General features: G+C 40.2%; 1 protein-coding gene across 2 annotated transcripts in view; it reads right to left on the bottom strand.

The window, feature by feature from the left end:
• Positions 1-9,512, bottom strand: part of MBNL3 (muscleblind like splicing regulator 3) — a 65,881-nt gene extending 56,369 nt beyond the window's left edge. For both annotated transcript variants that reach the window (XM_059384657.1, XM_059384658.1), the window contains exon 1: positions 9,163-9,512. In XM_059384657.1, the coding sequence (XP_059240640.1) occupies positions 9,163-9,339 (177 nt within the window). In that variant the 5' untranslated portion in view covers positions 9,340-9,512. The remainder of the gene's footprint in view (positions 1-9,162) is intronic.
• Between the last annotated feature and the right edge of the window lie 4,453 nt (positions 9,513-13,965).

Below are 13,965 nucleotides of genomic sequence, written 5' to 3'. Positions count from 1 at the left end.
TGGCATTAACTTGTCAATGTCTCCTTAGGCTCCTCCAATCTGTGACAGTTCCTTGGTCTTTCCTTGCCTTTCATGACCTTGACACTTCGGCCAGTGGGGGCTCCTTCAGACCGGCTCCCGTGACCTCTTAGGCCCCCTCTTTTGTAAGTACTTACTTTCTGGCACCACAAGACATTCCTTTCCCTGCCTCAGTCCAGCATCAGCCATTACTCCGAGGAGCCTTCGATATTTTCTGGAAGAATGATAGAGCCCCAAATCCGGGTGCTAGGTGTGTTTATTACCATTGGGGTGCCCTTGCTTGTAAGCCCTCCTAGGACAGAGCTGAGAGACATAAGCATTCACAGCTCCATGTCTATTTCTGCATCTATCCATGGACATATGAAAATGAACATACTGATGCTTCCATTCTAATCCACATCACAGGATTTGTTCTAGCCCTCCCCTTTTCCTTATTTTTAACCCTTTACTCTGATGGTGAGGAAGCCGGCTATCTCAATCTATTCTCTATTCACCTACTTGTGCAACCCCAGCATCCATATAAAGTACTTCCATGTGCCTGTGAGTAGCTGATTTACTCACTAGAGCCCAGTACTTGTGTGCAATTCTGTTTATCCTTAATATAAGTCTATATATTGGTAATACAAATACAGCACCTGCACGTTTCTTTCGATTAATGTCGGCATGGTATATCTTCTCCTCTCCTTTTAACACTTGTAAATAAAAAAAGCAAAGAGAAGAACTGTATGCTACTATTTGTGTAAAAAAGTGAGAATATGTACATATATATTTGCATGTCTGTTCATAAAATATTCACGGGAGAGAGAAAACTCAATACATTGGTGGTGAGGTCAACAGGTTAGCTGCAGGAAAAAAAATGAGAGGGAAACCTCATTGCATACCCTTTATTGGTTTTTTAATGCAAACCTCTTATACTTAATTTTTAACTTTTTTTTAGATATTCATATATCATAAAGCTCCCCCTTGTAATGTGTACACGTCAGTGGTTTTTAGGTTATTCACAAAGTAGTGCAACAGTTACCATTGTCTACTTCCAGAACATTCTATCCATTAGCAGCCGCTTCCTACTGCTCCTTCAACCTCTTCTCTCCTTGCCACCAATGCCCCTGGCAATACTGATATGCTTTCCGTCTCTGGATTTGACCACTCCGGATACTTCATATAAATGCAATCATACAATATGGAATCTTTCTGAACTGCCTTTTTGCCCTTAACATAATGTTTTCAAGGTCATCCATTCATTCCCTTTTATAGCTTAATACTTCATTCCCTTAGTACTGAAGTACTGAGTACTTCATTCCCTTTTATAGCTTAATACTATTCCATGGCATGTAGAAAACATTTTATCTCTTCATCAGTTGATGGCCAATTGTTCAAATTTTTGAAAGATCAAAATACATTATCCATTCAAAAATTAAATTTAAAAAAATCAAAAGGGAAAGAAAACAATTCACATTTTTCTAAAACGTCAAAAGTAAAAGAAAAAAATCATCAAGTAAATAATGTATGAAAAAGAACAATGTATAGAAGAGCTTTGCTTGGCGATTCACCAGAGAGGACTTCTAAGACTCGCTGGCTAAGATTTATTACACCAGAAAATACAGAGGAGAAGCAGCAGGAAAAAGATCTACATCAGGAGAGTCCAGTGACGCCTGGGACAGGCTTCCAGGGTCCTTCCTCATCCGGGACACGCTCTGAGTCTTGCCCATGATAGACACAGCCTCACCTGATCTGCTCACTCCCGCTTACCTCTCCCCCTCCACCCCTCTGCTCCAGCCCTCCTGATAGCTGATGATCTCAAGATTCATCACACACACACCAGGCTCACTCTTGCTTTGGGGTCTTTGCTATGGCTGTTCTCTTTGCCTGGAATGTTCTCAGAAATCCTCATAACTCGCCCACTCACCTCCTTCGTGCCTCTCCTCAAATACCACCACCTGACCACTCTACATACAACAGCAGCCCCTGGCATTCTCTGTCCTTGCCTTCTTCATACCGGAAGATGTCATTCACCCGCATACCGACTTCCTTTTTGTTTGCCCCTCCCCCAACTAGACGGTCGGCTTCATGGGGCAGGGACTGTTTGAAGTTCACTGCTGGATTCCTCTGCTTAGCACAACGCCTGCAACCCAACAGGTGCTCCTGAAGTACCTGTCCAGTGAACGGATGAATAAATCGCATCCATCTGTCTACCTATCTATCTATGTATGGACACTGAGTGGAGGGGAAGAAGGAAGGTATTTGGAACATGTAAGATTCCTTATTCTCAGCTCCAGAATGCCAGAATGTAGAGGAAATGCTCAATGAAATTCTCAACTTTTTTCTCGGGATTTGAGTATGCAAACACTATATTTAATATCATGAAACTTCTCTTATAAAGATGATTTTAATTTCCCCTGGGAGGTTAGCTCTCTCTAAAAATATTTTTTTTTATTAGAAGTAACAGTTTTGTTGAAGAACACATAAATAATGCAGAAAGAATTAGATTACAGGGTGAGAGTTCTCTGGACCGGAGTTGGGGAGAGAGGGAGCAGTGGAAACCGGTGGCGGTGTCAGCTGTCAGGGCAGCCGTGCCAGGAGGGCTCCTCAAAATGTCCTCAGGCATAAACTTGGCCACATGAGACTGTCTTGACTATTTCTATCCTTTACCCACTTTTCCGGGAAAAATCATTTTATTTTATTTTATTTTTTTTACTGTAAAGCTCGTTGGATATTAAAGACCTTTTTAATCTGTCAAATTAGTTAAAAATTTCTCCCTAATTATTGCTTATCTTCTAGCTTTTTGGTGTTTTCTGTCTCTCAGCCATGATTTGCATTATGTATTCAGTTCTAATAATCCTTTGCTTTGATCACCTCTGCCTCTGATAATACGCTTAGAAGGTCTTGCCCACCACCCAGATTATAAAAGTGCTCACCTACAAATGAGGCAAGGTAGGGACAGGGAGGTTGGGTACTTATTCAAGACCACACAGCTGGCAAAACCTGGCCCATCCAGTGGTAAAGCTTATACTGGGTTGTGGTGAGGATTACAGTCAGCATGTGTGAAGTTTCTGGAATATCATAGGCATTCATTAGAAGATAAAATTTATTATTATGATTGCATAGTCCTCACAAACAATTTCTGATGGCTGCATATTATTTGAAAAATAGAATCTTTTACATTAAGTCTGTTTCTAAAATACTATTCTTGCACGAGTAGGAAAAGCTTTTGGAATTCCATGGAATGACTGAAACCTTTTTTTTTTTTTTTTTTTTGAGGAAACAGTTGTCATTAAATGAAATTTTGAAAGGACATATGTATTGAAAATGTTGGTCAGGTAACAGACTTACAGATTGGGTCTTTTTAAAATCTTTGTCTCTCTATTATAGTTTTCTAGAAATGATATTTTTATTTTCTAACCAGAAAAATTGCCACAAACGCATATTTTTTAAAAGTCTCTGAATGAGAGATCGGGCAGTATCTAGATTTTGTTTTCTTTCTTTCGTTTTTTCTTCCCTTCCCTTTTCTTCTCTGTTCTTTTTTTCTTTTCTTTTCTTTCTTTTCCTTTTTTTGTACCCTGGGAGGAACATGAGACTAACAGGAAGTGTAAATGGAGGGAGAGGCTGGCTGTCCAGGGTGGGGGGGGGGGGGGGAGGGAGATAGGTCTGTGAGGACACAGGAGGTAAGGCAAGGTTTATGATACAAATGGACAGTCATATAAAGGACGGAAACACACAGAAACGTTAGTGGTGATATTGGCACAGCAGGGATGATGCTTACACTTTACCTACCTTTCATTACATTTTATTCTTATCATCTTGCATATGATTTTTAAGATTGCTTTTTGTCTTTTCCTTTCTCTTCATAGAGATGGATAACTTTTACAATCGGGGGAAATATTATCTTGGAAACAAAGGCAGAACACCTGCTTCCCAATGTAAGAGGATCCCAAGGTATGGGGGCCAGGAGCACTGATTTTATTCCACACAAGTTCCACCCCGCAGAAGCACATGATGGGGACACACACATCCCCAAACTTCTGGGGCTTCTCATCCTCCAGGGTTCTGCCATTCTGGGGGCCCATCACTCCTTCCTTCCTGTCATGCTCTTGGTCTATTTTCTCTTCCCTCCCCTTCTTGACTGACCGTAATCACTTTTAAGACAGACACTCGTTTACATTTTAACAGCTTAGGTATTAGGATGCCCCTTAAAATCAATGGCATATTGTAGGAGATGATGAATAAATGAGGAAGATATTTATCAATTTTCACAAAAGGAAAACCGATCACTTTACAGCAGAGAAACCCAGAAGACACCATCTCAATCAAAGTGATTAAGGTTAATATAACAAGTGATAAGATACACCAACATCAGGTACTCTTAGATATCATGCACATCTTTCCTGTGCCTTTTTTTTTTTTTTTGCCAAAAATGCACAACCCTAATCCAATTATAAGAAAGCATTTGACAAACCCAAATTGAGAGGCGTTCTACAAAATAACTGACCGGTACATATCCAAAGTGTCAAGGTCAGGAAAGAAAAGGAAAGACTGAGGAACTGTCACATATTGGAGGGGTCTAAGGGGATAGGACAAGTAAGTACAACGTGGGATCCTGGATTGGATCCTGGAATGGAGAAAGGACATTGGGGGAAAATTGGTTAAATTCAAATAAGGTCTCTAGTTTAGTTAATAATATTGTACTAGAGTTAATTTCCTGGTTTTGATAACTGGGCTACGTAAGATAAGTCGTTGACATTACCGGAAGCTGGATGAAGGGTATGCAGGAACTCCTTGTACTATTTTTAAAGATTTTATTTTATTTTATCTTATCTTATCTTATTTTATTTTAGATTTATTTATTTTAGGGAGAGAGTGAGTGAGCGGGGGAGGGACAGAGGAAGAACGAGAGAATCTCAAGCAGACTCCCTACTGAGCCTGGAGCCCAGTGGGGAACTCAATCCCAGGACCCGGATATGAAATCAAAAGTCAGCTGCCTAACCACTGAGACACCCAGGTGCCCCAATCCTTGTACTACTTTTGCAACTTTTCTGTAAGCCTCAAATTTTTCCAAAATAAAATATTTAAAAAGTTAGGTTGAGCTATCAATGTGTATTTGTTTTGGTTCTAATTGTAATTCCATTTTTCTTAAAAAAAAAAAAAAAGGTTTTGAAATGTCCAAAATGGCACTGACTTTTACCAAAGATATTTCCTTTTCAAAGTCAGTATTCCTGAAGATAGAGATCGTCAGGTAAAATATGATTTTCCTGGAATCTGAGGATGACAGGTGCTATTTATGTATCTTTATAGTGCAAGCGGACCTCTCTGATAAAGCTTAGAAATGGTTCTGAGTCTTGCATAATCCAGTGACCCTTGGGATTAGGTTGCTAGGTCTTCTGCTCCCAGCAAGTTTTCCCTTAGCAAACAGGGATGACATAAATATTCAGTCAAATTTTAAACTGGCAATGACTGTGACTAGTGAGACATAGTACAGAATATACAGGTGACTCAGGACAATCTGACCTACAAGAGTGGATTCACATCCGTGCGCTGACACGACAGGTTCCACTTGTCAAAATGTGATTACGCTTGTGATCATGTGTGATGTTTGAAGACATCACGTGGAGCTAGTTTATGTGCATTCTGGACCCAGTTTCCATCTTTTAGGAATGTAGTTGGGTTGACATGGCTGTCCTCCGACAATGTCCACTGCCAAGACCTTTGCCAGGAAATTTTTGTTACAAAACTACTCAGCGTGGGGAGTAGAGGGGGCAGATGTAATGGACGTCGATACGCCATAATGAAATGATCACAGCATTTACATCCTTCCTGGATAACACGTGGCTGATGTCACCCTGCTTCAAGTACGGAGGGGACAGAGCAAGACATCATGACATCGTCGAAGCAGAATATATGACAATAACAATCTTGGCTACGGAAAGGATCACAAAGATTCTAGTGTGGTATTTTTAGGGACGATCTTTTGTTAAAGGTAAGGGACGTGCCCTGAAAGTATCAGGATATGTCAGTGGCAAACTGTCATATTGAGAAATTGGCAAAGAACAGGTTAAGCAATATTTTGGAGAGGATTTTTAAATAAACATGCCAAGCAGGCTAAGCAATTGAGTAAAAAACAGCTGCTTATCAGCATGAGACCCTTTTATGTAGCTGGAAATCAGTCTGCGGGCCGCACTGTCTAGAGCTCTATCTGAAGATGGTGCAGCCTTCGTCAGTGAACACACAACATTCACTTCAGCACAATGCACGATTAGCCATCAAGCTCGCCCTCCTTATTTTTACAACAATTCCTCATTACAAGGTGAGTATAGAACACTGTGTGTATTGTGCCTATTATGAAGGCAAAGAACCATCATCATCTGGTAACGTACCCTGTGCTAATGGAATCTTCAGAAAAACAAAACATGGAACACCAAAAGCAGCAGCCCAAAACTCATCAAATGATTGCTTCAATTATTTAACCACTCACGGAAATAGAAAGAGTGCACAGATGGATTTCAAAGGTGTTTCAATGATACAACCTCAAGGAGAGTAGCAAATACTGCAATAAACATTGAGGTATGTTATTTGTGTATTTTAGACAGGGTCCTCCTACAATCCACACAGGTCAATTACCCTCAACTTAGTATGGCATTCATGCATATTGTGGATAAGGAATAATATTAAAGCAGAGAACCACAAAGCTTTTGGGCAGACATGGAACTGGGATGAATGTGCTGTCTAACTGGCAAATTAATTAATTGTTTGAAAGGCTTTGTGTATTTGAAATATTCAAGTTTTCATTAAAATTTGAAAATGTGAGGATTATATAAATTGTCTTTATCCTGTATGACTGGTCATCAAGATATCAACATAATGCAAAAATTATTTTAAAAACACTGGATGCAGTGAGTAGACAGTATATTTAAATAATTAAGTGGCTTATTAATATTCATTGCCATTATCTATGTAGTCTCTGAATTAAACATTTTACAGCCTTCAAAGTGGTAGTGCCGCATGTGTTTTGTTAACAATTCCTTTGTTTTTCTTCAAAATGTTTCCTTTATGGCACTTTAAGTACAAGAAGTGACCTAAAATATACCACTGATTGGGAGGATCGCCTATCTGCTTTCACCGGATGTCTGCAAAGAAAGAATTTACAAAGCCTGCAAGGAACTCTCCATCAAAGAGTAAACTATAGGGGCGCCTGTGTGGCTCAGTCATTAGGCAACTGCTATTGGCTCAGGTCATGATCCCAGGGTCCAGGGATGGAGCCCCGAAGCAGCATCGGGCTCCTTGCTCAATGGGAAGCCTGTTTCTCCCTCTCCCACTCCCCCTGCTTGTGTTCCTTCTCTAGCTGTTTCTTTCTCGGTCAAATAAATAAATAAAATCTTAAAAAAAAAAACAACCAAGAGTAAACTATAAAACAGTGACACTTAGCTTGAAGAACTAATATGAGAACACTCATGGCAACTGGATTTGGGTATGTCCATTTGGAACATGAGTTTGTAGAGTTCAGCAAAAAAACCCTAACTAAATAGAGCTGTTTTGAAGATACTCCTCCCCATGGTATCTCCATAATAATCCTGGAAAGTAGGTAGAGATAAAGGAACGTAAGCCTTATCAGAAAAAGTAGCTAAGGCCAGACACAGTAGCAAGGCTGGGACTGTCCCCCAGATGTCCTGAAACAACATATGTACACTGCCTCGTGCTATCCCAGACCCTTGGGATCGTTGGACTGAATGAAAGACATCTCTTATCTCTTGTTTCCCCCACCCCAACTAGCCCAGTGCCTTTTTCTGCTTCAAGGCATTGCCAGGTAATGCAGCAGGAGATTTCCATAATACACAAAATAATTACAGATGAAACCCGAATGATAGTGAGATGTAGAGAATAAGCCCTACAATCATATCTTCTGCAAATAAGGGCAATTCAGACATTCTCAATGGCAAAAACTACTGTTTTTTTACAATAACAAGTTTCCATTCTTAACTTGGGAGGATCCCAAATGAAAAGTCGTAACCACAAAATAAGTTAAATTAACTAGCTATGGAGAATGTCATTTGATGAAATGTTTTCTGAAGAAATGATCACATAAAGGAATACATCTCTGTCAGCCAATGCAGCCATAAATAAAAATGTTAATGAGGTAAAATTGGTCATGATGAGGCTAAAACAATATCAAGAAATTAAACAGGTTCTTATTAGGCTTAATTCACTTTCACGTATTTTGAAAAAAAATTCTCAAATGCATCGTAGCAAATCTTATTAAACTAGGAATCAATTACCATTTTTCTTACTTCTATGCTTTAATTTATACATCTTTATCCTTAATTTAAAGATAACTATGAATAAAACATGAAAGTTAGTGCATTTTCTTGTTCTGCAATCACATATGTTCTATTCTACATAATATCTCATTTGCCCTCGTATTTTGGTTATAGTCTAGTACATAATATTTGGGTTTGATGACCTTGGCAGTGAGACTTGCCTTATAAAAGTACTCAGAAATCTGAAATTAGTTAATCTATTCAGGAAGAAAATTAAGTGAACCTAGTTTGGTACCCATGTTCACGTTAAGTATTCTGGGGGCCCTTGGCTGGCTCATTCAGTAGACTGTGTGACTCTTGATCTCAGGGTTGTAAGTTCGAGCCCTGCATTGGGTGTAGAGATTACTAAAATAAACCTTAAAGGCCATTCTCCTCCTGGATGGTGAGATTTTCACCTTATACTCTTTGAGTTTGACTTCACTTGTCCTCTGAAAGCTGCTTGGTCCCTGCCAAGTTTTATTTTGATAACATACTTAATAGGGCTATAATTCAGTAAATGGCTTCTTTAGGCTCTACAAGAACTATGATCACTATATTCAACATTTAGATCCTATACAAAAAAGTAAAGTATGGCGAGGCTGCAATTTCTCATTCCTACAAAAATTCTTTCATTTTTTTTTTCCTTCAAGTCTATCTTAATCAGCGGACTTTGAGGAGATGAGATGAGCTATAGTCTGGCATAGTTCTACAAGCACAGAGTCTATATCCTGTCTTAAAACAAACAAACAAACAAAACTTACCACTTCTGTGCTATTACTAACGTCAAGGCACATCATATTTCAAAACACCCAGACATCAACAAATTTAAACGAAGCATATGTGTGTAGATGGGACTCACCTTTAAGGAATCAAAACACGCCACCACTCGACCATTTTCCACATGGCAGACTCTCGGCGGATGGGCGAACTTGCAGTCTGCATCGGCTCGAGAGCAGGTTCCTCTCTGAAATTCTCTGCAGACTTCTAAAGTCAGCCACTGGGTGTCTCGAACCAGGGTGACATTGACCGCCGTCATATTGAAAGCGAAGTTAGAATCAAGTGCACCCTCTTTAGGACAGTTTCAGTGCTGTTAAAAGGTTAAAAGTGAATTCAAGCTAGATGCGAAGCGATGAGGTTGCTTTGCTGAAATGCTTCTTTGTTAGCACTTAGGTTTTCGTCCCAGCCAAAATTTGGTCTGATCAAACAAAAAGCCAATCGCAAAATAAAAATTGTATCAGAACAGCTAAAAATTAAACGGGAGACCAACTCCTAAGAAGGCAACCAGAAAGGTTAAGATATTGAGTGTTTAATTTGTTCCTCTGCCAAAGTTACTTCCAATAATAACTGGCAGGCTTTCAAAAGAATTCTGTGCTCTTTAGCTGATGTTTTCAATTATTCTTGCAAAAAGCGTACACTGCTGGTTGCCCTTCAATTTGTGCCGCGAAGTCAGGAGGAGGGAAAATGACTAGGGAAACTGGGAATCAAAGGGAAAAGAGAATGGACAAGTTGTTGAGACTGAACTACGAGCAAACCAAGTTTGGGGGCTGGGGAGGGAGAGGGGTTTATAAGCAAACAGCTCTAGAGGGGAATCGAAGCAGCAGCGTTCAGAAAAGGCACTTTTCAGAAACCTGCAAGAAAAAAAAAATAAAATTAGCTAATAGAATGCAATATTTCAGTTTTAAACTCCAGATTTGGAAACGAAGTACCCTATCCTGTTTAAAACAGGAAGCGTCTAGATATTGACAGTGCAAAACAGTACAGCCAACCCTTGTGAATAAAAAGAGCACTTCCCAGTGTAGAGTAAAAGGAGGCAGCCACATAAATTTACTGTTGAAATACAAGCCCAGTTGGGGCACCTGGGAGGCTCAGTTGGCTAAGCGGCGGACTCTTGGTATCAGCTCAGGTGATGGTCTGAGGGTCCTGGGAGGGAGCCCCGCCTCCAGCCCTGTGTGGGTCTCTGCGCTCAGCAGTGGGGTCTGCTCAAGGGTTCTCTCTCTCCCTCTGCCCCTCCCCTTGCTTGTTGGCTCACATGTTCTCTCTCTCTCTCTCTCTCAAATAAGTAAACAAATCTTTAAAAAGAGAAAGAAATACAAGCCCAATTAAAAAGGAGAAAAGATGTTTTCATTTTGTTTGGGGACAGAAATTCATTTGGGGGTTCACCGCACAGGAAATGCCAGAGCAGGACAGAACAGCCCCTCAGTTTCTAGAGGCTAGAGAAGACCTGTCATTAACCTGGCTTCGCTATGGTCTGATCGAAGGCTTGCTGATCTGCTCTCAAAATCCAGCACAGGAATTGCTGAGAAAATGTAAGTTGCTCTTACATTTTGAAATGTAGTCGTTGAGGATCACAGCAAATGGTCAGGAGGTAACTCGCCAGACTCCGACCTCGGATGAGGTGGGGGAGAGGATGTAAAATGGGCTTCAGATAAAGAAAAAAAAAATTCTCTGAGAAGATGCTAGGGTTTTTTTTTTTTTTCCTAGTATTTTATTTAGGGGTGCCTGGCTGGCTCAGTGGGTTAAATATTTTATTTATTTGAGAGAGGGATAGTGAGAGAAGAGTATGAGCAGGAAGGAGAGGGAGAAACAGAATCCCTGCTTCACAGGGAGCCCGACTCGGGACTCGATCCCAGGACCCCAAGATCATGACCTGAACTGAAGGCAGACACTTAACAGAGTGTGCCACCCAGATGCCCCTGGTTTTTTTTTTTTTTTTTTTTTCTGTGTATGCCCCATTAGTTCCTAGTCTCTGTAGAGGGATACCGCAACTTAACACAGGAGGAAGTTTTAGCATATACAAGTAAGCGAGACAGAAAGCAGTCTTCAGTTATACATTAAATACTAGGCAGCTTTAAGGTTTGCAGTTTAACCCAGCATCAACCGGCAATAATCTTTAGCGACTCAGCTGAGAGAATGGATAGAAGGTTAATTTATTGGCACCATGCCACAACCTGTACCGAAATAACAGGAATTTTCTAAAATAAAAGTAAGCTCTGAGTATCAGTCAAATCAACCGGTGGTCAATGTCATCAAAAAAGTAGAAGTCAAGTTCTTAGAACCATTTCTTTAAAATTTTTTTTGAAGATTTAGCTGTTCATTTGAGACAGAGAGAGAACACAGGGGGAGAGGCAGAGAGAAGGAGAAGCAGACTCCCCAGTGAGCTGGGAGCCTGACGTGGGGCTTGATCGCAGAACCGGGAGATCATGACCTGAGCAGAAGGCAGACAGACACCGAACCATCTGAGCCACCCAGGTGCCCCATTTCATTTAAATTTCTGAATAGGATCTTTTACAACTCTACAGAATCTGAATCTTCCATTTGTCTTTCTGCAGTCAGGATGAAACTCAATACTACCTAATATCATCGGGAAATTAAATATCTAGAAAATTCAGTCAAGCTTATCCATCCAAGGGAAAATACATATTTCTCTGAGTCATCCTTCATGGAACCCTTTCTAAAATGTATTATAGTTCGCTTTGCCTTCTTACAAAATACTGAATATCATTTGACCTCTAGTGGAAGACTTGGGGTCATAAACGTCATAGAAAAGTATTAGTTTCCCTCCTTTGGTGGTAGATCGTTAACGGCCACTTCTACTGTCACTTGTCTTCCTGGCACAGCACCTGCCCTAGGTGTCCATCTCCCTTCTGGAAAACATAAGAGCCAATCGTGAATGTTGAATAAGAGTTACTCACTGAATGATGGGCCTCGGGGTGGGGGCGGGCAAAGTACAAGGTTTTCTGGTTTGGGGACCTTTTGCAATATGCTCCATACAGGCTCATGTCCTAGAGGGTTAAGGTTGTTAGGCAAATGACCTCTAGGAAAATATTTACCATATAAGTTTTAAATAGCCAGATGGGGAAATATAAATGAAAACCACAGTCAGATACCGCTTTGCCGGCTTTGGGGTGGCTACGGTGAGAACCAGAAAACTTGGAGAAATCGGAACCCAAGTGTCCATGGATAGATGAATGAATATGCAAGAGGTAATGATACCTGCAAAGTGAATCCATCATTAAAAGGAACAAAGTACTACTATGTGCTGCAACACTGATGAACCTTGAAAACACTACGCTTCAGTGGAAGAAGCCAGTCACCAAGGCCACATAGTATGTGTCCATTTAGATGAAATATCCACAGAGTCAGAAAGCAAATGAGTGGTTGTGAGGACTCTGGGGAGAGGAGGACGTGAAGTAACTGCTTCATGGGTCCAGGGTCTCCTTGGGGAGTGATGAAAATATTCTGGAATTAGATAGTGGTGATAGGTGCACAATTTTTTAATACACTAAAACCCGTTCCCTAAATGGTACACTTTAAATGGGTGAATTGGATAGTATGTGAATTACATACATTAAAAAAAGTCTAAGGAAACACTGCATCCCCCTCCCCCCAAAAAAAGCCTCACGAGTGATAGGACTGGCTACCCCAAGCTTTCTTTTTGGATTCTCCCTAGACACAAATTCTACGTAGTGTTCCTAAGTGGACTTTCAAGCGCAAATTAGTTTCCATATGGTAGTTGACTTAGTGTAGTATGGAAAACACTCTAAAAGAGAACATTCTGCAAGTTTGTAAGTTTATATTTAAAGATATATTCAAATTTAGTCCTGCAACTAAATTATATAGGCTGTCTGAATACATGTGAATGAAAAACAACCAAAAAGGAATATATATGTATGTAATATATATAACATATATATCATATAATATATTTTATATATATGTGTATATATATGTAAAATTCGCTAAGAACATAAACAGTGAGGGTCCGGAAAAAGATTTTTCTACAGAAACCCATCAAATATAGAAACAGGCAATACATAATAAATTTGAATTTTGAATTTTTGGAAAAGAATAATGCAAATCAGACCTGGACTCTGGCCATGTACTTTATGTAAGATGGAGCAATGGGAGAAAGAATTTTCTTTCTTTTTTTTGAAATTGGCCTGCAACCTCTGATGGGACCCTGGCCAATTCTTCCGAAACAGTCCTAGCCAGCGCATGTCTTCCTGCAGACTTGGAACAGGTTTTGGAGCTGGTGCAGAAGCAGCGAGGCATAGCAGCTACAGGGGGAGTAGTTTTCTCGAGGCGCTCAGCTCGTCTGGCTACGTATGCAAGACAAGGAGCGGGCCATTTTCCCTTGTATTTTGAAGAAGGTCAACTTTGTCAGGGGGACAATACAGCTCTATCTTCACTACCTTACACTTGAGTAACAGGGATATAATTTTTCTTTTTATGATTGATCATCCTCTAATGTAAAGCATGAAGAACTACCATTTCTTAGTATATTTGTACTTATGTGGTATTTGCTAGTTTTATTTCCTTGATCTTGGGAGCTCTAAAGAACACTCTGAAACATGGGTGATCACCCCAAAATACCAATGAAGACATGAAACCCAAAGAGGTTAAAAAGTTTCTACAGTTAGAAAGCCTTCGGTTGGTAGAGCCAAGACTTGAGGCAAGATCTCCGAGTGCTTTCAAATCTCATGCTTAGATCCTGGCAGAGAAATGTCTTATCTCTTCTCTGTCTGGGAACCTTAAACATGGAAAGCCAGTCATTTTTGCACAGTACTCATGACTCCTTCTCCAAATTACGTTCACGTCTGTTGTATCAACATCTTCATTTCCCCGAGTTGAGCTGCACCAATGTCAAGCCAGCAGCTACTAT

The sequence above is a fragment of the Mustela nigripes genome, chromosome X (assembly GCF_022355385.1).
Source record: "Mustela nigripes isolate SB6536 chromosome X, MUSNIG.SB6536, whole genome shotgun sequence".
Classification (NCBI taxonomy): Eukaryota; Metazoa; Chordata; class Mammalia; order Carnivora; family Mustelidae; genus Mustela; species Mustela nigripes.
The sequence above is the reverse complement of the archived record's forward strand: the minus strand, read 5'-3'. Positions and strand labels throughout refer to the sequence as shown.